The sequence below is a fragment of the Equus przewalskii genome, chromosome 3, assembly GCF_037783145.1.
Source record: "Equus przewalskii isolate Varuska chromosome 3, EquPr2, whole genome shotgun sequence".
Classification (NCBI taxonomy): Eukaryota; Metazoa; Chordata; class Mammalia; order Perissodactyla; family Equidae; genus Equus; species Equus przewalskii.
In genome coordinates, this window is record NC_091833.1 from 112,706,227 (window position 1) to 112,729,662 (window position 23,436).

The 23,436-nt window shown below is 39.0% G+C and overlaps 1 protein-coding gene across 11 annotated transcripts in view; it reads right to left on the bottom strand.

Moving 5' to 3' along the window:
• STX18 (syntaxin 18) overlaps positions 1-23,436 on the bottom strand; it is a 128,114-nt gene that overhangs the window by 71,509 nt on the left and 33,169 nt on the right. Inside the window, exons 1-2 of one of the 11 annotated variants that reach the window (XM_070613265.1) lie at positions 1,177-1,457; positions 777-897 (exon numbers count right to left, since the gene is read on the bottom strand). The exons of 7 other annotated variants lie outside the window; for them this stretch is intronic. In XM_070613265.1, coding sequence (XP_070469366.1) covers positions 777-797 — 21 coding nt within the window. In that variant the 5' untranslated portion in view covers positions 798-897; positions 1,177-1,457. Of the gene's footprint in view, positions 1-776; positions 4,048-14,421; positions 14,517-16,949; positions 17,051-23,436 lie in introns of those variants that run through there. 3 more of the 11 variants (XM_070613262.1, XM_070613267.1, XM_070613266.1) reach the window with 3 other exon arrangements.

The following is a 23,436-nucleotide window of genomic DNA, read 5'->3' on the forward strand; positions in this document are numbered from 1 at the left end:
ACTAAGACTCACTCAGGAGGTGGGGTTAGCCTGGTCTGTGGACTGCCACATGGCAGCGGATGGAAGGGGAGGTGTAGGGACCTGGGCCACGCTAAAGGGCCATGACCTAGGTCATTCCCAAAATTGCAGCCCTAAGCAGAGTGAAAAGCTGTCAAGTCAGAACAACAAAATAAACTGGATTTGGTGCAAATCCAGCATCACTGAATGACAGGTGGTGGTAACACTAGTAGTTAACATTTATGGAGTGCTTACTGAATACCAGGCATGATTCTAGGGGCTTTACACATATTTAACTTATTTAACCTATGAGGTAAGTACTGCTATTATTCCATGAAAGAGAAGGAAACTGAAGCCTAGAGAGAGGTCAAACACGCTGCCGAAGGTTCCACAGCATGTCAGTGATATATCACAACTTGGCCCCAGAGAGTCTGGGTGCAGAGTTCAAGTTTAACTGCCTTGATGGCAATGGGCAGCCTCCACCTATATCAAAGGTTAGGAGCAAAGGCAGGTAAGGGCACAGAGCAACGAGCACCATGAGGAGTGGGGGTGGCCAACTGATGCAGGCTCAGTTCCATGATGAGGGGCATCTGAAAGAGGCTTTCTTGAAAGCAGCTTGGGGACAACTCACCTGGGTGCAAACAGCTCCCAAAAAGAGCTGAACTTGGACAAGTGCTCTGCTGTCCTGCTATACCACCTCCACAGCAGAGCCACACCTCAAGTCAAGCTTAACTTTAGTGCATAAGGTGAAGAGCACACACAGTCCAGAAGACACTTACAAAGGCCACACTGGATTCCATCACACACTCTTCCAATGAGCTCAAAGCAGCTCGTTTCCCCCAGAGCAGGAACAGATCACTCTTTCTTCAGTTGTGCATCAGAGGAAGTGAGTTCAGGAGACTGAGGAGAGTGAAAATGCTTATTCTTAAGATGCTAGAATCACAGGCAGTGAGGCAACACACTCTTACTAGAAGAGGCCCCAGGAAAACATAAACAAGGAAGGCAACAGCCATGCACAGCTGGCTCCCTTACCCTGCGGCACTCACATGCGGAGTGGACAAGAGGCCCTGTTGACATGGGCGTTTCTTTTCTGCCAAGCACACAGTTAACCTGCCAGTCCCATCGCTGTGGGATGCACCTCCAGTGGACGGTCTGCCCCTCCCCTGGACCCCAACTCACTCTCCTCGGTATGTTTCCTCTGCTTGCATCACCTTCCTTTTTCTCCATGTGGGTACTCTCCTCTTGCTTCGCCACATGCCTGTGCTGGGACCACCGTTCACATTTGCACTTCACGGGCAGCCTGTATCCATTTTGCTCTTTTGGAAAACACAATATGCATCCAAGCAGAAGGTGTGGTGAACGGCCAGCTCCAGGAAGGGAGGGGGACACTGAGCTTCTGGGACTTGTAGCCAGTTCCAGGCCTCAGTCACTGCTCTGGGCCTAGATTCCTCACCTGCACGCTGCAAAGGTTATACAAGAAGGTCCTTTCGAATCAGAAATTCCAAGATAACTTTTTGGTGTCCAAATCAACTTGAAAGTTCCTTATGACCAAACCCTGCTGGTTTCTTTTCATTCCTTTTATGCTTTCCAAAGTTTCAAGCATGATCCTAAGGATCCACATACTGGGGATCCTCAATTAAGGTTTTCTGACTTAGGGCAATTCAGCTGTCAAATCTTGGAAAGTCTGGTCATAAGAAATAAGCAGTGGAGCTGGATTTGAAACCAGGGAGTCTACCCAGAGCCTATACTCTTAACTTTTCCTTGTTCTTATTATTCTTCAGAACTTTGACAAGAGGGGCGAGAGGAAAAAACATTCTGTTTATATCTGATTTCCTCAAATTAAAATCTCAACTCTGCCTTTAAAACTATCTATTTATCTTACATAACAAATAGTGTAAAATTCAAATTTGAGTTTCATTTTCTAGAGGGGGTTATATTTTTAACTTCTTGAGTAGCCTTCCAGAAAGAATCATGAACATCTAAAGTATGTTCTCGACCTTTTCTCTGAGCACAGACGCCTTTGAGACTGACAAAAGCACGTTATCTGATCTCTTCTCTTAAGAAAATGAATATTCCCACAAATACAAAAACTTCCTGCCTATCATTTTGAACTTTAGAGACACTTGGTTCACTGGAGCTCAGGTTAAGAACCTCTGATCACAAAAGATGGTTCAAAAAACAAAGGAACAAACACCAAACACAGAAGGGTACAACCTTTCTGTAAAGCTGCTGTGCGTAAAGAAGCACTTCCAGTTCAGCACCAAGGGACAGCCGCTGGCCATCCGTCCACAGAGGCTGTCTGCACAGTAACACCAACCAGTCACACCAAGGGATGGGCAGAGGCAGCAGGGACCCTGGGGCCTGAGGTGTGGGGGAAGACTGAGTGCACTGTGATAACCACTCATACATCTGCCTTACAACACAGAGAAAAGGGGAGAGATGGAAGAGAACCACTAATTCATGGCTGTCATTGTTATCGTTATCATTATCGTCATCGTCGTCATCATCATCATCATCATAAATATTCAGTGTTTATGTCAGGCACTGAGTTAAGCTTGTTGCATAGATGACCTCATTTAATTCTCATAACAAACAAGAAAACAGTTGAGGAAACTAAGGCACAGAGCCATTAAGTAACTTGCCAACGTCACACAGCTGGCAAGGAGAAAAGTGAAGGTCCATACTCCAAAACTGACTCCAGAGCCTGTGCTCTTAAACTCTTCACTCTGCGCCTCCAAGCTTGGGCTCTTCCAGGATAAAACCTGAGCTGAAGAACAAAGCAAACCAGCGTTATCCTCCGGCCTTCTACAACTCCCCCACACCGAACTCATTAAAACGAAGCCACCAATTTTATTTATCAGCTTCTCCAAAAGCACTTGCTAAACGTCTTCTAAATTCTTCCAGTCATGGCAGAAAATACTAAGCAAATAAACACAGTCATACTCCACTGTAGTACGTTCCACATCCCAGGAGTATGTTCACTCCCTTTTGTGGTAAAGGAGTAAAAGACTTTTAAAAACTCTATTTCCAAAAGGAACTCTGTCGTGTTAATTTTGAATTTCCAAACCCTGGCAAGGTTCCTAGCTCAACAAATGTCTGTTGAAGGAGTGATACATTTTACCAAGAATTTGTCATTCTAAAATAAACATTAAGGAACAGCTATACATACCTAAAGCTGGTGGTCATGATGTGTTAAAGGTTTTTTTAAAATATGAAGTTTTCTCGCACCATTTTTACCCATTTTTTAGTATACACCAAAGGCACACACTCTCTTCAACAAGCAGCCAAGAATTTATGATCCATAGTTGATAATGAGCAGCAGCTCCCCCTCTCATAAGGTGAACAGATTAGCAAGAGGGTATAAAGTTTGTAGCAACAAACAGGTTCTACCCAAAGGCTAAACATATACACCCAAACACATGAAATCCCCAAAGACTTAATGCTGCCCTATTGACATGAAAAAAATGATCTTTTTATTTTAATTATAACACCAACTATAAGGAGAAAATGTTTGCGAGGATGGCAAGGACCAGCACATACATCTACAGAACTGGGAAAACCACAAATAAAACCGACATATCACAACTGCTCCCCGTCTCATTCTCCTGGGATCCCAGCCCTGGGTAGATACATAAAACCTCTCTTATTTGCAAGCCAGTTCTCTAAATCTTCTACCCATCGCAGCAAGTACAGTTCCTGTCCACTAGGTGGTGCTCTCTACCATTCTGGTGTTCTCCTCGGTGAACAGTACATTACGTCAAGATGACAACAGCCTGGTTTTAAGATGATTTGTCTCTTGAGGATATACATTTGGTTTAAGTTTCCACTGCAAAGTTAAAGTTCTTAAGATAGGTCATGCAGATCAATTGCTCCTGTAATCTGAAACTCAAAAGAGCAAGTAATATCTAAACAGGGGAGGGGGTAGCCCTGAGCTTATAAGGTTCTCTAAAAGCCAGGAGACAGTCAGCCTGGCTGCCTCGAATCTCATCATCAAAACTGTTACCTTGTCCAGTTTCTGCTTCCCATCAGCAAAGAGAAGAGCGAAATCAACTGCGGGCGGTACAAAGGGAGAACATACATTCAACTTCCATACTGCTCAGTAGACGTCAAGAGTTTACATTCAACAGAAAACACTGATAACATTCGAACTCCCCAAGTATAATACGGGTTTGCTCTATCGAAACATTTTTTTCTCTGTTAGTAAAAATAAAAGCAAAGGAATCAATGTGCATCTTATCACGAAGCTCTGAAAGAGGGCTTGGTAACAAGATACGGCCTGGCCCCCAAAGTCATCTTTCCGCCAAGTGAATGGGAATAAAATGCAGAGCGTGCTGCCCTCCATCGATCACGCAAATATTCACATTCCAAGCAAAATCCAGGGCCTTGTTTCATCATTCCCTGTCCTCAAAAAACACAGCTTCCTTTCCCTCATTACGGTCTTCTTTGGAGTGAATAAGGCACGAAACAAAGTACCTCTGTACACATGCAAAAAAAAAAAAAAAGCAGAAAATATTATTTCTAGGAATCAGTTACAGACATTCTAACATCCTCTTTGCTTGAAAAAAATAAATAAAATTTAGTGGTTTCCAGGATTTAAAAAAACTGTAGCAAATTAACTGTTAAAGTTTTATAAAATGGGGACTAGCCTGATAAAAATTCTTACTTAAGTGTTCCAAATAACATAAAATAACTAGTTCCTAATACACATTTGCTAGAGAAAAATCTGTACGTAAAATAACTAAAAAAATAATGGTTAGATACCAAGCTGTAGATGACAGATCTGGATGTTGAGGGTCAAATTATATCTTTTCAACCTACTTTTAAGTTTTACTGCTATACCTAGACACACAAAATTTAACTCTTATTTTGAAGTTTTATATTCACAACTCAGTTTGAAAGCTTAAAAGTAAAGCCAGTATATACAATTTAAGCCCCTCTTAACGTTTTTCAGATCATTAGGTAAAGCACTTGAAACACCATGCATATAAAAATTTCTGTTCTTATCATAGCGATGAATTTCAGTTAAAATCACATAGCAATTTGCAAGCAATAAAATTGTCATCAAAATGTAACACCAACTGCCCCCCAAACACACACACAGTGTCTTTTAAGGGACACATGTAGTAATGTACTAAAGAAAGGAAAGTAAAACCTGACAATGTTCAAGAACTCCTTCGAAACTCTATAGCAATAGTGGGTAACTGATCAGATGTTGGCATGACCACCATTTCAAAAGTGTCTATATGTAATAACTGATAAAGTGATATCGTTCAACATTTATGGTACCATTACAGTAAAAAATGGACAAATTTCCCCAAGAATTGGGCTATAAGCAACTAAAAATAAAATGCCAATTTTCAATTGTTAGTTTAGTGAGGTTAGTGTTCCAACAATGAGATTTAAAGAAAATTTTAGATTAAGGTTTTTAAATTTTACTTCGATTTATAGTCTATATTATGGTCTATTTCAATAATTAAACCAGCTGAAAGATTTTTTCCTCCTTGCAAAATTAAGAATCTCCCTATATGCTAAAATTTAATGCTTATTTTGTAAAAAATAAAGTTTTCCTGGCAACTAAGTATGTATTTTGTTTTTTAACTGGAATCGATAAATACATATGTAATTTCTGTGCCCATAATTGGAAAGGGGCATTTTGGAGACGCTTAGAACAATCACTAAAGTTCTTTTAAAAAAAAAAAAAAAAGAAGAGCAAAACTTTATCCATGTTGAAGAATTCATATTTAACCCTTGTTTTTAATTACAGCCAAAGTGTTTGTTCCAGATCCACATAAACCACTATTCTTCTCTCTGAAAATGAGTTTTTAGAGAAAATATTATTAAATGTTACATCTGACTTTAATAGAGTTTCCCAATTTGCTTTTGCATGTTTATTACCAAATTCTAATCATGACTTTCCCAAACTTATTTATACTTTCACACAAACTTCCAAAGTTTTCCCAACTTAAATAAAAACCCACAAAAACTGTGGGAAATGTTTTGCTTGAAAGATAAAAGTAAATTGGTCCAAATGTACATTTGCAATAATCAGTGTTTACTTTTGTTGCTCAAACATTCAGCTTACAGCACTTTCAATATCTGCATTCAACTTAATTTTCTTGTTTTGTTTTTTTTAAAAAAAGAGAGAAAGTAGTTTTCTTTCCCCCATTTTGCTCCCAAAATATAAACTCTTTTAATATAAAGCATTTCTGGATCAGGCATGTTTTAACCTACATGCACATGTAGTCTCAACGGCATCCATATTACACACGAAATGCCATTTCTTTTAAAACTTCAGTCTGAATATTTTATAAATCTATTGTGAAAGTGAAATCTATTTCACTTTTCCTAATAAAACGAAGATCCAATTAAAATCTTAGTAAATGTAAATAGCAAAAGAACTGATACTACAATACTGAAGTGGAAAAGAGGATAAGCATTAATTCATTTACTTAAAAAGTTAAGTATTTTCCTTTAAGCATCTCTATTATAGATTTTGCACTACATTTATTAAAACAGAACAAACTTTTAACCTGGGAACAATTTACCAGTTAACATTATCTACTGAAAGAGGAAGTACACTTTGGGTAAGTAAAACACTGGAAACTATTTATGCTGCCCTTGTTCAAAGCTGCTTAGAAAACTGGGCTATGCACTTTTTAAAATCACCATTAAAAACAGTCTGAAGGGTAACTGTGACATAGTCAAGCCACAAGCCAAGTGATGCCATTTAATTCTAGACACAAAAATTTGTCTCTCAAAGGGGATCTAAGACATCCTTACAGTGATATACGTTAAAGATAATGAAACTATAAAGAAATATTTCCTAATAGAATGAACCTAAAGTTTGTATGATGGGCAACAGAAAAGATTTTTTACCATCAAAAAAAGAGTCTCCTGACAAGAGATTCTGGTTTTGAAGTATGTCACACCCCAGTTCCCCAGCCAGGAATCCCAGTTCATTTTTTAAAATGAGGCCTATTTCCTGTAATTTTAGATATTTTAGAGTACAATTATTTTACATTTTTATGATGCCTTTGGGGTATCATTACAAATATTTTTATGTGTTTAAACTTAGGAAGGTAAAATTAAGTAATAGCTTCTCTTAAAGGGAGCTGTCAACTCTCTCCTGAACAAAAATCTTTGTTTTAAGGCAATCTGGAGATTTATATCCCTAGTAACCATAGAAATTAATCTTAAGCTTTAGAAAAAAATTGCATAAAATGCTCTTTATTTAATTAAAATCAGAGCTCTGCTCTTAGAAATAAGGACCCTCTTTTATACAGAAAGAACTTTCCACAAAGTAGAACTGTTTTAACTCATGGTGGCACACTTTGTGATAAATTAATCAAACACATGTTTAATTGACTATTGAATTTGTGTGCATAGAAAGTTCAACACTTTTTTGGAAAAGATTTGCTCGGCGAATACGTCCACTGAAAACTTTTAGTAAGAAAAGAAAGTGAAACACACAGGATCCGAACAGTATTTGTAGATTATCTAAGTGTGATCAGAAAAAGAGCAAGCAAAGAACAGAACAGAAACAATTAGGAGAATCACTCACAGCGGAACTCACTTTGTTTTCATTAAGAAACCGAAAATATCATTCACCGTGCCTTAATATGAAGATCCATCAACACATCATAACTCAAATTTCATTCCTGTGATCACTATCACTTTCTATTTCACACGTACCAAAACAGAGACATGTTCCCTTCTGCTTATCACCACATGACTAAGAAGTTTATTGCAGATTTAGAACCCAGCCGGGACGCCTGGGGGAGTCGGCCCGGCTCTTCCGCACCACTCTCCTCCTCGGGAGTGGGCTGAAACAGTGTACGCACTTCAGAGATGGTAAAGACAAACTCCTCAAACATTTTTAAAACGTCAAAGTTTTCAAGGCTTATGAAATTCATGTTTTGATGAAATCTGTGTACTAACAAATTTGATTAACTCTCATGAGATTTACATTTTATAGCTTCAGGTTTTTCTCTACATAATGAATAATTTTAAAAGTTAAGCCACATTCTGTTTCCACTATATTTTTTAAAACCTACCCATTTGGTCTTTTCTAAAAAATGAGATAAAAACAAAAAAGGTTAAGAGCTTAGTGTAGAATCAGAAAACAAAGAAAGTGATATCATGTCAAAAAACAAATACTAAATATTTGTAAAGTGATCACACAGTATATTGTAAACACCAAGTAAAGTCCAAACTACAAACATTTCTGTTCTCAGACAAGCAGTCTTTGAAGAGGCCTGAAATAGGTATTTCTTCACATGGGTTTGGGCGCTGCTAAGAATGCTTAACATTTATCATCATCTTCTCTAAGCACCCCCACTCGTTGGCAAAGACACAGGCATTTCCTCCCCACACTGTCCAAGGCTAATTTCACAGTACTACAAAGGAAAAATTTCCCAAGCATTTAGGAGAATCAAGACATCTTGGTATATGTAATGAGTTGCAAAACGGAATAGAAAATGATGAGGAATTCTAACGATAAGAATAGGCAGTTTCCACTGTATCTGACATCCAAGCGTGTTCACCTTGGTATTCTAAAAACTATTCCTCTACAGAAAAAAAAAGTTTTCATGGGGAGAACAGGAATCAAGAATTTTGATTCAGATATTAGAAAACGACACATCTTACTGTCTTCACTACAGGCTGCATACTTCCCTAACAATTAGTCCCCAAATTAAACAATATATATTATGTGTCAATGAACTGTTTTTTACTTTTAATTCAAATTATAGTAATCAACAATGACAGAAATCTAAAAATCTATTCTAAAGCATCAATAGAAAATGTTTAGTTTAAAAATAATTTCAAAGCATAATGCCCTTTTGAAGCCTTTACAATATGATGTTTAGTAAAAAAAATCAACGTCCTAAAGCATAGTTGGAATAACTTCATTTCTCCTCTGTGTTTAACCTGACACATGCAAGAACTTATGAAAGATACAAGAGCCTCATTTTCATGGAAAACACAAGAACTTGAAAGAGGTTCATGGGCTTTCAATAATTCCTTGTTTGTATGTTTTCAACTCTACTCCCTCTCATGCAAGAAAAATCAACAAGTTGTAAATATAGACTCTTTCCTTGTACTTCCTTAACCCATATTCCATGGCGGGCTCTTTTAGGATTTTATCTAACGGGCAAATTAGGATTTTATCTAACGGGCAAAGCTTACACTGTGGCCAGCTATCCCAGGCTTGCAAAGTTGTCTGGAGGGTCACATAACATACACGAGAGTACCCTGAGGTGATAATGCAAATGCTGCAAAGTAAAAGATAGTACTAATCACAGTAGCAACAAAGCATGGATTAAGCACCTCTTCGTACACTGGCACAGAATTCCATACAAATTCCACACAAAGACTACATCTGGGCTCATAGTGTGCCCTTGGTCAAGTCACTTCTCTGTGCTTCAATTCCTTGCTTGTAAAATGGAGACAAGGCATTCCCTGACCCCTAAGGTCTATTTGAGCTCCAGAAATTCCACGACTTCTTGCATTTGACCAAAAACTGAATAGTATACTTTCAAGCAATTTTTCATATCCAAGTTTAATTTACAAAGGAAAGAATTTAGCATTTATTTCTATCACCTACCACATGACAGAGTATATTCATATTTTCACATATCTCATTTAATCTTCACAACAATCCTCTAACATTATCACCTTTCTCATTTTACAGGTAAGAAAATGGAGGCTCAGATATGCTAGAGTTGGTAAAATTAGATCTGTCCAATTAATTATCCACGCTCTTTCCCTATATCATGGGATCTCCCCAATGCAAAATGCCAATATATCAAATCATCCACTTAGGGATAATCAAGTGCTGTGCACCCGTAAAATGCTGTGCTGGGCACTGGGCAGGATATGCACAGGCAGGAAGTCATATGTCCCTATCTCCATGGGCCCTAGCTTACAGGGCCAAACCATAAAGCTGTATGCCCTTAATTGCAAAAGGCCATTAAACACCCTACATATGCCATTCAATCAGGGGAAGGAAAGGGTATGGGGGACGAGAAAAACAGGGAGAGACTGACCTTGGACCTTGGAAATGGGAGAAGAGGGAAGATTTGACTGGTCTCAGGTAGGGCCCAGTAAAATTTCTCTCTCTCTCCCCTGGACCTCTCCGCAAGCTCCCCAGATGATTCTAACGTACCAGCAGGGCTGAGAACCACTGACGGTGCAGGCACACGAGACTGGATTTGGGAGTCGGACTGCCTGGATCCAATACAGGCTCTCACAGTCACTAGCTGTGTGGCCCTTCCCAAATTACTTAACCTATCTTTGCCTCAGTTTCTTCCCATGTATATACCTCATAGTGTGGAGGAGGAGAAAATGGGCTATTTTCTGCAAAGGGTTTAGAAAAAGAGCCTGGCATATAACAAGTATTATGCAAAGGCTGGAAAGGCCCTCAATGCCCAGCAAAGAAACTTCTGTAAGCCAACAGTGTTAAATGTTCTCTTACAGAAGGTGGTGACAGAAGATGAGAGCTTTTCTTTTTTCTTTCTTTCTTTCATGTTTAAATTGTATGTTTAAATGCAAAAATTAAATGGTAACCTTATGCCAGTCCAGGTCCAGCTCTTCCACCCCTGTGTGTGAATTTTTAAACGGGAAAAGAACAAAATAAAATTCATTTTTAGGAAAAATAATCAGTTGAGTAAACTGTAACAAGTAAGATTTTTTTAAAAAAGGAGGTCCTCACAGTACCCTAGTGTAAAGAAACGGAACAAGTTAAAGTGCATGTGAGAGTTCAGAATAAAATGACAGAGCACAGTGCTGCTACCTGTCAACATACACACTATGGACTCAAAATTGTCCTCGTCTGAAACATGGGGACAGTAAATGAGAACATCTGTGATTATCAGATTATGTGATTTCTTTATCCCATAGTTGATTCACATTTCCTTAAATAAGTGTACTTTCATCAAGATCGCTTTGTCATACATACTTTCGAAAACAAGGTTTCTTTTTCATTCACTCTTTATATTCCCAAGAGAAAGGTAAAGCAAATAATATAAGATCTTCAATTAAAAAATGAAGAAATTGAGAGTCAGAGGGACTGCCCAAGGCTGCCATTAAGTGAGACGAACTCTGATTTCTTAAACAGCAACCAGAGGGGTGAGGTATGGGAAAAAAACAGATGCCTGGGCAAAATGAAACAGCGTCCAAAAACTGCTGAGGCCTCTCACGTCCTGATAATCCCCCATCTCAGAACCTGGCCCAGGGAGACCCTTGACTGTTCCTGTGGTAGCAGCTAGCTGTGAGTTAGTCATGAGAACATCACCGTCTTCTCAGGCCGTGACCACACAGCTGATCACTGCCTCCCACTGAACCACTCCAGCCAAGCCATCAGCATGTCCTACAGACTCTACATCTGAAATGGCTCCTAAATCCAGCCCCTCCTGCTCATCCCAGCAGCCTCAACAGTGGGGATTCCTCAATGCTGTCCCTGCTTTGCCAGCTCTCCCCTCTCCAATCCAAGGCCCACCTCCCACACCACCCACTGAGCTAGCCCAAGCCTTCCTGCTAGGGAGGCGGAGCTGAGCCTGGGATATCTGTGCTGTTTTAAAAGCAGTAGCTTTGGAGCATCATATTCTAAGCCCCACACAAAATGATGCTGCCCTACACAACTGTGGGTAGGAAGATTGACATTTCATCGCTAACTCTTTCCATGCTAAATAACTATTGTACTATGGGTTTGGAATTTTTAAAAACCTACCATTAGCCACATTAAACCACAGAATCACACAGGAGACTCAAATTCTGGAAGCCTTAAGCACTTAGGGTGCAGAAAGAACAGCTGCTTGAAAGAGCTAAATAACGGGTGTGGGAAGCAGGGCCTCACAGGCCCCTTGTCAGGGTTAGGGGGAAGATTCCTCCATATCGCCAGGACAAGTCAGCCTGCATCGAGAGGACTTAACTAGAGTGCCTAGCCAAAGTAAGAATTGGCTTCTTAATGTTCTACACAGAAATAAATTCTACCAAACCAGCATTCAACCAGTGCAGTTTCTGAGGACTGTGGTCAGGCCTGCCATCCCAGCTCCAGGACCTAGATTAGGAGAGGAGCATCTTAGATATGCAAGAGAGCAATCGCCCAGACTCCCCTCAGGCTCCACGGGGCCAGGGGGCCAAGAGGACAACAGGGCTCCCCAACCACGCCCCTGCACAAGGGTCTATACAAGGCCTCCTGGGCGTGGGTTTAGGATACCGTGTGATCTCTGATTTAGCACTCAGAGACGCAGGCTGAATTCCCAGGATTAGTGGACAATAGGCCACTAAAGAGCACAGACTTTCAATTTCTAAGATGTTTATGATGCATCATCAGTGGAGAAGAACTAGGGAAAAGAAAAAACTAAGAAAAACTAGAAAAAACTAAGTGATCATTCACCTAATTCAGCATTGACTAACCAGGCCCTGGAACTATAAATGTTGCTTTATTATTCTGTGATTAATACCAAAAACATCTATTCACTCACTCACTAGCACTCATATAACTCTATGCACCAGCACAGTTTTATACTCTCCTACAAATATTAACTTACTTAATTCTTGTTAACCACCTTAAGAGGCAAATAGTATTATTACCCCTATTTTACACACGAGGAAACTGAGGTATAGAAAGGTTAAATACTGTGCCCAATGTCACTCAGCTAATACACAGCATAACTGGATTAAAACCCAGTTAATCTAGCTCCAGAATCTTCGCTTTTAACTACTGTCTATACTGACTATCATGCTACAATTTATAAGACCTGCCAATAAAAAATGTGCTCAGTGGTCCTCAGAATCACCTTGTCATATCATCCTGAGATACATCTATTATGCCTAGAACAAAATTTGCATTGTGCCTACTAAATTAAACTAAGATTAACTTTATCTTCTAAGGCACAAGAATATAAGGCAACAAAATGCTATGGCCAGAGACAGTGTATCCTAGATGCTCAGATCTGAAGGTGTATGGTATGTGTCAAAGAGAGGTATAATTACTAATTACTATAAGTGCACAGATGTGCTTTTCTACTTACTAGAAAAAGTCACATAAAGCTTTAATAAAATATTAACCAGGAAAATAAACAATTTTTCTTCCACAGAATCTCAAGTACAAACCTGTTTGTCACCACAAATTTACAAGTCATTTATATATGTCTTCTCTAAAGTTGGAAGTTTTTTTTTTCTTTTTAGAATAATTTTTCTCTGGAGGGAACTACTCCTAGCAAAAAAGGGCAAATACTGAAGTGACTATTCTACTTCTTTGGAAAATAATACTGGATGATAAGCCCAATAATAATAGTAAACTCCAAAGAATGATGATGCTACTGCCAATCTATCAGAAAGGTCTCCCTACTGGACTTGCTGTACTTTGAAACACTTGATCTCTCCCACTTTCTATACCTTCAACTCTCAGCACAATGACTGGCACAGTCACAGGAATCTATAAATACTTATTGAATTGCTAAATAAAGAAAGTACGTGTGTTTGGACTATTTATACCATTGGTCCAATCCAGAATCAAAGACTTCCTAACCTTTCCACAGAAAACAGTTCCGCGACACTAATTCACAGGGACAGAACACTATTGTTAGGATGAAACAATCAGCTAATACAGGCAATCGGGACATTTAGGGAGCACGATAAGAACAATTAGTTTATATCCTTACAGGTATAAATTATTACTCCAAAATATTAGGCAAATAGCAAAGCAGTTTAAGTTTTAAGAAAAAGATCTAGGTTTCATAACAGATTTAAAAAGAGAGAGAGAAATGCAGATGAGGACAATGAGGGAAGCTAAACACTGGGTAGCCTGTGGGGCGTCCTTCTCTGAAAGCCTTTAAGAATAAGGAAGACATCCTGCAGTTCACAGGGATTAGGGTTATGTTTGCAAGAAGACAAAAGGCTCACCTAGACAGCACACTCCAGCTCTCAAATTCCCTGGCTATAACATATGAAACAAAATATACAACTAGGCCAAACCAGCAAATGAAGAAAAAAGGTGCCACTTCTTAGCAAGCGGATAACAATTTGAGGCTATCGTGAATCTACATAAAACAAACATTTCAAAAATTTATCCCAGTGCCTAACAAACTTCCCTTAAAAGATCTTTTCTTTTAAATTAAAAACAGTAGCTTTATTAATGCACAACCCATTTCAAATTTGAAACACAACTCCAAGCCATACCTTGTGGAATGGAAAGCCATAATTGTAATGTGGAATGAGACCAACTGAAATCAATCTAAGAAATTTGAAGTAAGCAAATACTTTTTTTCCTAGGGGTTAGTATAAAACGTATGAAATTACAGTAGTATGAAGTTATTAATTTGAAATTATAAAGTGGAATTGAGGACTTCAAAATATTCATAGATTTTTCAAAGAGTTTTGAAAGCAAAGAAAACCATACCATGCTCTGGAAAAGCTTACCTTTTGGAAAAACAGCATTTAATTTGCACAGCTGCTTGAACATGTTCTACTGCAAAGCAACAGCAATACGGATGCCACCAAGACCAGTACTGATTAAAGTTGTATTTTCAGGTTCATGGGTATCACACTGATTGGCTTCTACACAAACATTCATTATTTAATAGCTAACTCAATTTAATTATTAAACCTGAACCAGGTGAGAATAGGAACTGGGTCAAGTTACCTGTAGAAAAGAATACTCTGGCAAGCAGATTTATGAAAATTTCAGCAATTAGTGGGCAAAGAATCACTAGCAGCAGAATGTTACCTTCAAGTAAGAAGAACTAACTAGTAGGCACTCAAAAACATCTGCTAAATTAAAGAATAAAGGAACGTTCATTCACTTGGGGGAAATGGCTTTTCAAATTTTTTTTCCCAAATACAATGACTGGGCATTAAAATAGCAGTTACTCATGGATCTCACCCCAGCGCCCACAGGCTGGATGGGGCACTGTCCCCCACCACTAGGATCCCAGCCATGGGGTGGAGGAGGGCAGCTGTGTGTGATTTATCAGAGCACGAACATCAGAGACTGTGGACTTATGACCCGATCCTCAAGGGGATTTTAAAGTGGGTCCTCCATCACTTGATAGTAAAAAAAATGTGACTCTTCAACTACATTTTAAATTTCTTTTTCATAACCTTGTTTTCTGCTTATAGTGGAGAGTTTGTGAAATACACAAACTTTAGAGAAGAAAATACAATCAACCCATAATATCATCACTTAGAAACAAACTGCTTCACCACTATGATGTATTAACGATCCATTTTATGCACACAGATCCTTTATATAACTGAAACCATACTGTATGTAAAATTCTATATTCCACTTATTTTAATTAACACCATAAGGAACACTTCCCCATGTAATTAAAAATTCTTCTAAAAAAATTACTCTAATGGCTACATACCATTTCATTGTTTAAATTTACCACAGACTGACTATTTCTCTGTTGTTGAGCAACTAGGCTGTTTCTTCTAATTCTTCAGGAGGATAAAGTATGCTGTAATGAACATCTTTTCGCTAAACTACACCAGAGTATTTTTGTATACTAAACCTTTACCTGATTTTTGTAATTCCTTACGATAAAGTCTTAAAAGAGGAATTCCAAGGTAAAAAGTTACAAACATTTTAAAATCTTGACATATATTGCCAAACTGTTTCCCAGGCAGGAAAAGACCTATTCGCATCATAGGGCATCCCCGTCCTAGCCACGCAGAGTAGTCCATAAACAGTGCTGCCAAGACCCCCCTCCCTTGGTCTGCCTGTTCGGAATGACTGCATTTTAAAACAGTAAACAACACGAGTATCCTACCACCATTAAATCCATTCCTTGCACCTCAAGTTAGTGATCATTTTCTATATATGGGGCAAAATAAGACTTCAGTTTCCTCAACTGGAAAATGCGGAGAGTCAGACTAAATGAGCTCTCAGGCTCTTGAGTCCCACAATTCTACGGTTCTTATCTGCTATGGTGCAGACTCCATGTGTGTAGGTTCACAGGACACTGACAGAAGAATAAAATGTAACCTATTTACTTAAAGTTCTTCTACTGTTATTCCATCTTGTTTCTCTTGGAGCAAACCATGAACAATAACTCTGCAAATTGGAAATACTTAAATACAATTGCTATACTGTTTTATAAAAAGAAAGATAACATTCACTTCTGGTATTTAAATGCATAACCTAGTTTTTGACGATTCTCAGTGCAGGCTCCATAAAACTAGATGCCACAGCTGGAAATTCTGATTTAAAATTACGACTTCACAGAAAACCAGATGCTATACTGAAGATAAGGTTTCCTGGAGAAGTGTAGCATTTTAGAGGCAATCGAAAATCTGTATTAGATTTTCTGCAGAAAAACAGAAACCTCCAGGATACTACTAAGCATTTAGAATCTGCACATTAACAGAAAGATGAAGCTGCCAATCTGCAGTTCATATTACTTAACAGCAATCCAGCATATTTATTTGATGCACGCACAAAGACCTCCTTTACTCTATAGGTGTAATATGCCTAAAAGCATCTGTCAGATACCTCAAAACCACTGTAGGCAGAAAGAAAACAAATGCTAACACTATTTTTCTTAATCTTGTGAAAATTACATTAGTACAAAAAAATACCAAAAGTACCCTAAACATTATTTTAGCAGGGAATTCAAGCAAAACCTTGTTACTTGAAATACAGTAAAAGCTACCTAAAACAATGTAATTGAAAAAACAAAGAAGAATAATCTAGGTGAAAAGTGACATTATTATTAAGTTAGCAAGACAGCTACTGAGTTAAAAACCTTACTTGTGTAAAAGAACATTTTTATTCTTGAAAATTAAAATTTAACTTCACAGTATATAATACTATTCGGGAATTTAAAATTTTTCCTTTTATATCTTTCAAAAGAAACTCAAAAGGTTAATGGATTTGGAGTCAATTTTTACATAAAAAGCTTTTCCGTGGATCCACTATCAATGAAAAAATATTTGAGTCTTACCAGATGTCTTGAGTTGAGGAAACTGTGGTTGAAAAAAAAAAATACACAGCTGGCTGCCCTCATGTAGCTTGCAGCTGCAGTCCACGCAAGGAGGGACGGGCATCCTCTGGAGGCGGAGGAGGAAGTGCTAAGGCGTACCTGGCACGCGTCATTTTACGGGGATCGATTTCTAGATCCTTAACTTCCATATTGTCTTTGCTGAACAGATGTGCCTGAGAAGCTGCCGTGAGCCGCTCCTGCTGGTTCTACTTTCCCACACGCCCTTCTCAGTTGCCCTCTCCCACTTCATAAAAGACACAGCTCTCACCAAACCTGAATCTCACTATGCTGCACTGTCTTGGACATAAAAACTTTTGACAAAGGGACACTCAGAAATCCTAGATAAGCCAAGAAAGTGAATGACTCATCACTGGACAACAAATCCTTTCACAAGTCTAGGGGGTTCCCAATTCTTTTCCATTCAACAAAATTAATGGAAGATCTGAGTTGTCATCTGACAGATCACTAAAAAGTTTTGCTGACAGTTTTGCATGTAAAGCAGACTGAGTTCAAAAAACTGAGTGGGGGGCAGTGCTACAACAAAACTCCTTCCATTCTTGTCCACTTATTCACGTAAACAAGGTTTCTTAGATCTCAGAAGAAATGAACACCAAGAATGGAGCTGATGTTGAGCCCAGTCATATTCTGGAAAAAAGTAGTATTCACCCACTTGCACACGATCTAGTTATTTTAAAAAACCCATCTATCATCTTAACAGGATCTTTGACTAAAAGAATGTATTTTTTGTTGTAATCCATGTACACTAATGAGAACTGCAAAGGTAACTCAACACAATAACTCAACAGAGAATAATCACAGCCTTTTGGTCACCACTGGAAAGTTTTCTAAAATTTAAATTTCAATTTGCACATCTATTTTTATTGCATGGAAGTATGAGAGAAGGATCAAATAAAAGATTTTCAAGCATAAACAGAGATAGGATAATATGTGGGGGAATGAAATGGAAATACGAGTTCAAGAAAAAAAGAAAAGTTGTAAAATTTATGACTATAAAAAAGTTTTTTCAGAGATTTTTTTCAACAAATGATGGTGCATATCAAATACAGTATTTAGGTTCCATTTAACAGAGTGACAAAAAGTTTCACTTTAAAATGTCAAGTTTTATGGTATACTGGAAATTATTTCCTTTGCAACTATTTAAATAGTGATGAAAGATGAAGGATGTCAGTTTGAATGAGAGGTTACCAAGTTTTTACAAATTCTTTTAGGTGATAAATGACCAAAAATGTTTCAAGGTCACTAGCTTACAGTCTAGGACGGTGAAAAACACTGAACACACATAATTACAAACAATTAAACAAAGTTTCATGAGGCAAAACCATTGGGATAGGATGAGAGCATAAAACAGGGTGCCCAACCTGGGCTGGGGGGAGGTGCAGAGACAGTTTCTGCCACCACAGGGAAGCCTCAAGAGGCTAAGGACTGTGTCTGTCTTGTTCACTCTTATATTCCTAGGGTCTAGAATGAGTGGAAGAAGGTGATGTTTGAGCTAAAAAATACATAAAAATAAGGAGTTGGCTCAGCAAAGAGAGTGGGAGGGAAAGTATTTCAGACAGAGGAAACAGCATATGCAAAGGCTACAAGGCAAAGGAAAACAGGAAATATCCAAGGAACCAACCTGGATTGTGCCATGCTGTAGAATCTATATTAGAGATTTTTTTTCCTGCAGCAGTAACTGGAAGGAAATATTTTAATCAGGGAAGTGACCTGGTCAGGTTTACTTTTTATATATTTATTATCTCTCAGAAAAAAAAATCTGTTGCTAATCAGCAAGACAGAACTCATTCATTCATCCATCAAATATTAACTGAATATGTTTTGTGCCAGATACTATATTAGGCACTGAGGGTACAGAAGTAAACAGACAAGGAAGCCCTGACAGAACATGCAACTCATCAAGAAGTATTTACTTTAAGAGAGCGAAAAGACACGCTAATTGGGAGACTAAGACAAAATACTTGCAATCATATATCTGACAAAGGACTTGTATCCAGAATATATAAAGAGCTCTCAAAGTTAACAGGAGGGAAACAACTCAATTTTAAAATTGGCAAAAGCCTTGTACAGACACCTCACTAAAGAAGGCAAATAGGTGCGTGAAAGATGTTCTACAGCATCAGCCAACAGGGAAACGCAAATTAACAAAGAAATACCACTATACACCTATCAAAATAGCTAAAATAAAAAATACCAACAATATCAAATGCTGGTGAGGACGTGGAGCACCTAGAATTCTCACATATTGCTGGTGAGAATACAAAATGGTACAGCCACTCTGGGAAACAAGTTAGCAGTTTATTATCATTATGATTATTATTTTTTAAGATGGGCACCTGAACTAACAGCTGTTACCAAACTTTTTTTTTTTCTTCTTCTTCTTCTCCCCAAAGCCCCCCAGTACATAGTTGTATATTCTAACTGTAGATCCTTTATGGTTGTGCTATGTGTGATGCCACCTCAGCATGGCCTGATGAGCAGTGCCACATCCACGCCCAGGATCCCAATCAGTGAAACCCTGGGCTGCCGAAGCGGAGCGCACAAAGTTAACCACTCAGCCATGGGGCCAGACCCCTATTATTATGTTTTTAATAACAGCCTTGAGATATAATTCATATAGCATACAATTCACCCAAAGTATGCTATTCAATGGTTTCTAGTATATTCACAAGTTGTGCAACCATCACCCCAATCAATTTCAGAACATGGTCATCACCCCCAAAACTCGTACCCATTAGCAGTCACCCCCCAATTACCCCCAACTCTTCCAGGCACAGGCAACCAATCTACTTTCTGTCTCCATGGATTTGCCTATTCTGGATGTTTCACATAAATGCAATCATACAATATGCGGCCCTCTGTGACTGGCTTCTTTCACTTAGCCTGTTTGCAAGGTTCATCCAGTTGCAGCAAGTATCAGTACTTCATTTCTTTTTATTGCCAAATAATATCTATTGGATATTATTATCCAATAATATCTATTGGATAAATAATATGGATATACTACATTTTATTTATCCATTCATCAGTTGATGGACATTTGGATTATTTCTTTTTTTTTTTTTTTTGAGGAAGATTAGCCCTGAGCTAACATTGCCGCCAATCCTCCTCTTTTTGCCGAGGAAGACTGGCCCTGAGCTAACATCTGTGCCCATCTTCCTCTACGTTATATGTGGGACGCCTACCACAGCATGGCTTGCCAAGTGGTGCCATGTCCGCACCTGGGATCCGAACCGGCAAACCCGGGACGCTGAAGTGGAATGAGTGAACTTAACCGTTGCGCCACCGGGCCAGCCCCTATTTCTCTTTTTGATCATTATAATAATGCTGCTATGAACAACTGTGCACAGGTAGTTTTTTATATCATTAAACATCCACTTACCACATGACCTGGCAATCCCACTCCCGGGTATTTGCCCTAGAGAGACGAAAATTTACGCTCACACAAAAACCTGTCCACAAATATTTGTAGCAGCTCTACTCATAATTGCCCCAAACTGGGAACAGGTAGTGGACGACTGCAGCACCTCACACGCCAGACGACTGCTCAGCAATAGAGAAGGGAGGGGCTGCTGACACACGTCTCCAACGGATCTCAAAGGCATTATGCTGACCAAAAGAAGCCAATTACAAAAGGCTACGTACTACATGAGTCTACTTACAAACACTCTCAGAAAACAAAATCATAGCAAGGAAGAACAGACTGTGGGGATGAGGGGGAGCAGGTGTGGCTACAAAGCATTAACATGAGGGAAATATTTTTGGGGTGATGAAACTGTTCTGTACCCTGCTTGTGAAATGGTTATATCAAAAGAGAATAGATACACAGATATACACACTCATATATACACATATAATATCAAAATTCATAGAACTGTACAGCAGAAGGGTCAATTTTACTATACGTTAATTTTTAAATAAAGCTAAAATTAAGAAATAAAGAGGCTAACTAGAAAGATACACACTGACTCTCCTAGCACTTTACATTCCAGCCTGGAAAGCAAGCTTCCTGTATCTGCCACGCGCTTATCATCCATCAGCCACTGTGCCAGAGGGCTGATCTCAGAGCAAATGACTGTGGCCATCCTAACACAGATGTAAAAGGTATTCTGAGTCCAAATACAGGGTGTTTTTTAATTTAAATACTAGCTGGCCTCCCGTGACTGCTTAGGAGAATTATGAATCATAATTAAATAAATAGGTCACAGCTGACACTCCCCACAGAGCACAGGACGTAGAAATGCCCAGGTGAAAAGCACCTGCTTTTAGGATTTTCAACTTGGGGCTCATATGCCAAACACAGTTGTTTTGTTTTTCGTTTTTGTCTGTTTGTGGTGTCTTAGTAAGTCTGCCAGGTGGGCCTCTCCAGATTCCCCACTGAAGCTGCTCTGAAAGAAACAGCCCATCTCTTTGGACTGTCCCTTCCTGCCTCTCATGTATGCTATGTAACCTATACTTTAGATCATCCCAAACAAAACTTTCAAATTTGGTGACAACTCAGGGTTTTTTTGTGTTGCAGTCAGAAACACAAAGCAATATCACTAATTATGTAGACTGTATATAGGAAGTTTATTCCTTTGAAGCAAAGACTGGGCCTAGAATTTAAGAAGACCAGGGGTAGTAGATTCCAAAATGTCAGGAACATCCTGAAGTCAACAAAAAGGAGCTGGTTTATAACAAAAACTAAACTGAGCTTGGAGTCAAAAGACCCCAATTTGAATGGTCATGGCTCTGCTTACAATCTAGATTCTAGACAGATAATAGACAATAAATAAAATAAAAAAGTTTAAAATAACATATAACAAAAAACAATAAGCAATCTGTTACTAAAGTATGTCGGATGGCGATAAGGGTCATGGAGGAAAGAAGAAGTCGTACAGCGAGAGAAGGGAAAGCTGTTGGGGGAGAGGTGAGCTGTGATTTTCAATGGGTAGTCAGGGCGGCGGCACTGAGATGACATACGCGGATGTGTCTGCACGCGAGGAGGCACGAGTTAGCCAGGCGGACATCTGGGAGAAGGCGTTCCAAGCAGAGGGAACAAGTCCAAAGCCCTAAGACAGGAGCATACCCAGCATGCGTGCGCAAAGCAAGGAGACCAGGCGTCCACTAGACCTCCAAGCAGAGATGTCAGGCAAGTAGTCAAACACAGAGTTTGAAAGAGAAGTCTGAGCTGGAAATAAAAATTGGGGAGTTACTGGAATTCAAATAGAGTTGTGGGAATGGAGGAGATCACCATTCATCATTCTTTGAACAAATATTTAACGAGTGCCTGTGTGTCAACTATGTGCCAAGGAGAGGAGAGAGAGAGAGAGGTGGGGGAATTCAGCCTCACAAAATGCTCTGCAGTTTATCTGTGGTTTCACCAGAGCAATGGGGGAGGCCAGCGGGAAAGAAACAGAGATAATCCCCAGTCCTGGTTTTTAAAAACATTAATCAAAGGAAGTTAAAAAAAAAAGATTTAGTGTCAAATGTAGGTAATGTTAAAGCTGATTCTTAGTCTAGGTGATAACTGCAGGACCGTGCTCAATGTCTCAGATCCTCACTGTCAAGTCACCACTAACATCTTTTCATCAGTTTCTTCATTGAGAAATCCATGAATGAGTCAGAAGATGAATCAGAGGTACCCTGCTTTCTGACAGTTTCAAAGAGGAATTTTTCTTCCCCAGCCCACGTTAATGCAGATGCTGGCAGCTTCTTGTGCCAGCAATGCCTGACGAAGGCCATTAGAAGGGAGTGTTATGCTCCACGGAGTTATTCTTAAAAATGGATGTTTCATCCCTGATACATGAGTTGAATGTAAATCTCAAAAGAAATCTTAGAGAAGACAGCATAATTTTGATGCAATCCTAGTAGCAATTTATTAATAGGTTTTGCTTCAGAAGTTTTAAAAGTTTGGAACATACGTTGTTTAGGTATCCAAGAGAGCCTACAAATGTCCGTTTGAAGCTATGTGGTAGGCGAATCAATAGTCCCTCTAAACCCAGATAATGGGATATCTGTACATTAGGTCAGCTACGTGCTGAAAATCTTAAATATGGGACTGAATTGTGTACCAGTAACCAAACAACACTTACAATTAGTTCATGCATACCCTTAGATTAGTCAAGGTTCTCTCGAACAGAAACCAATTCTAGGTAGCTTTCCAAAAGAGGAGGGTGTGGGACTGAATGGATACTAAGGTTATCCAACATACATGAAAGACAGATTAAAATTCAGGGCTTATCAACCTAAGCCTTACTGACATTTTGAGCCAGATAACTCTTTGTCGTAGGGGAAGTACTGGGGGAGGGGCAGGTACCTGTACTGCAGAATGTTCAGCAGCATCCCTGGACTCTAGCCCTAGGATGCCAGTAGCAGCCCCTCAGCTGTGACAACCAAAAATATCTCCAGACGTTGCCAAGGTCCTCTGAAGGGAAAATTGCCCAGGTGA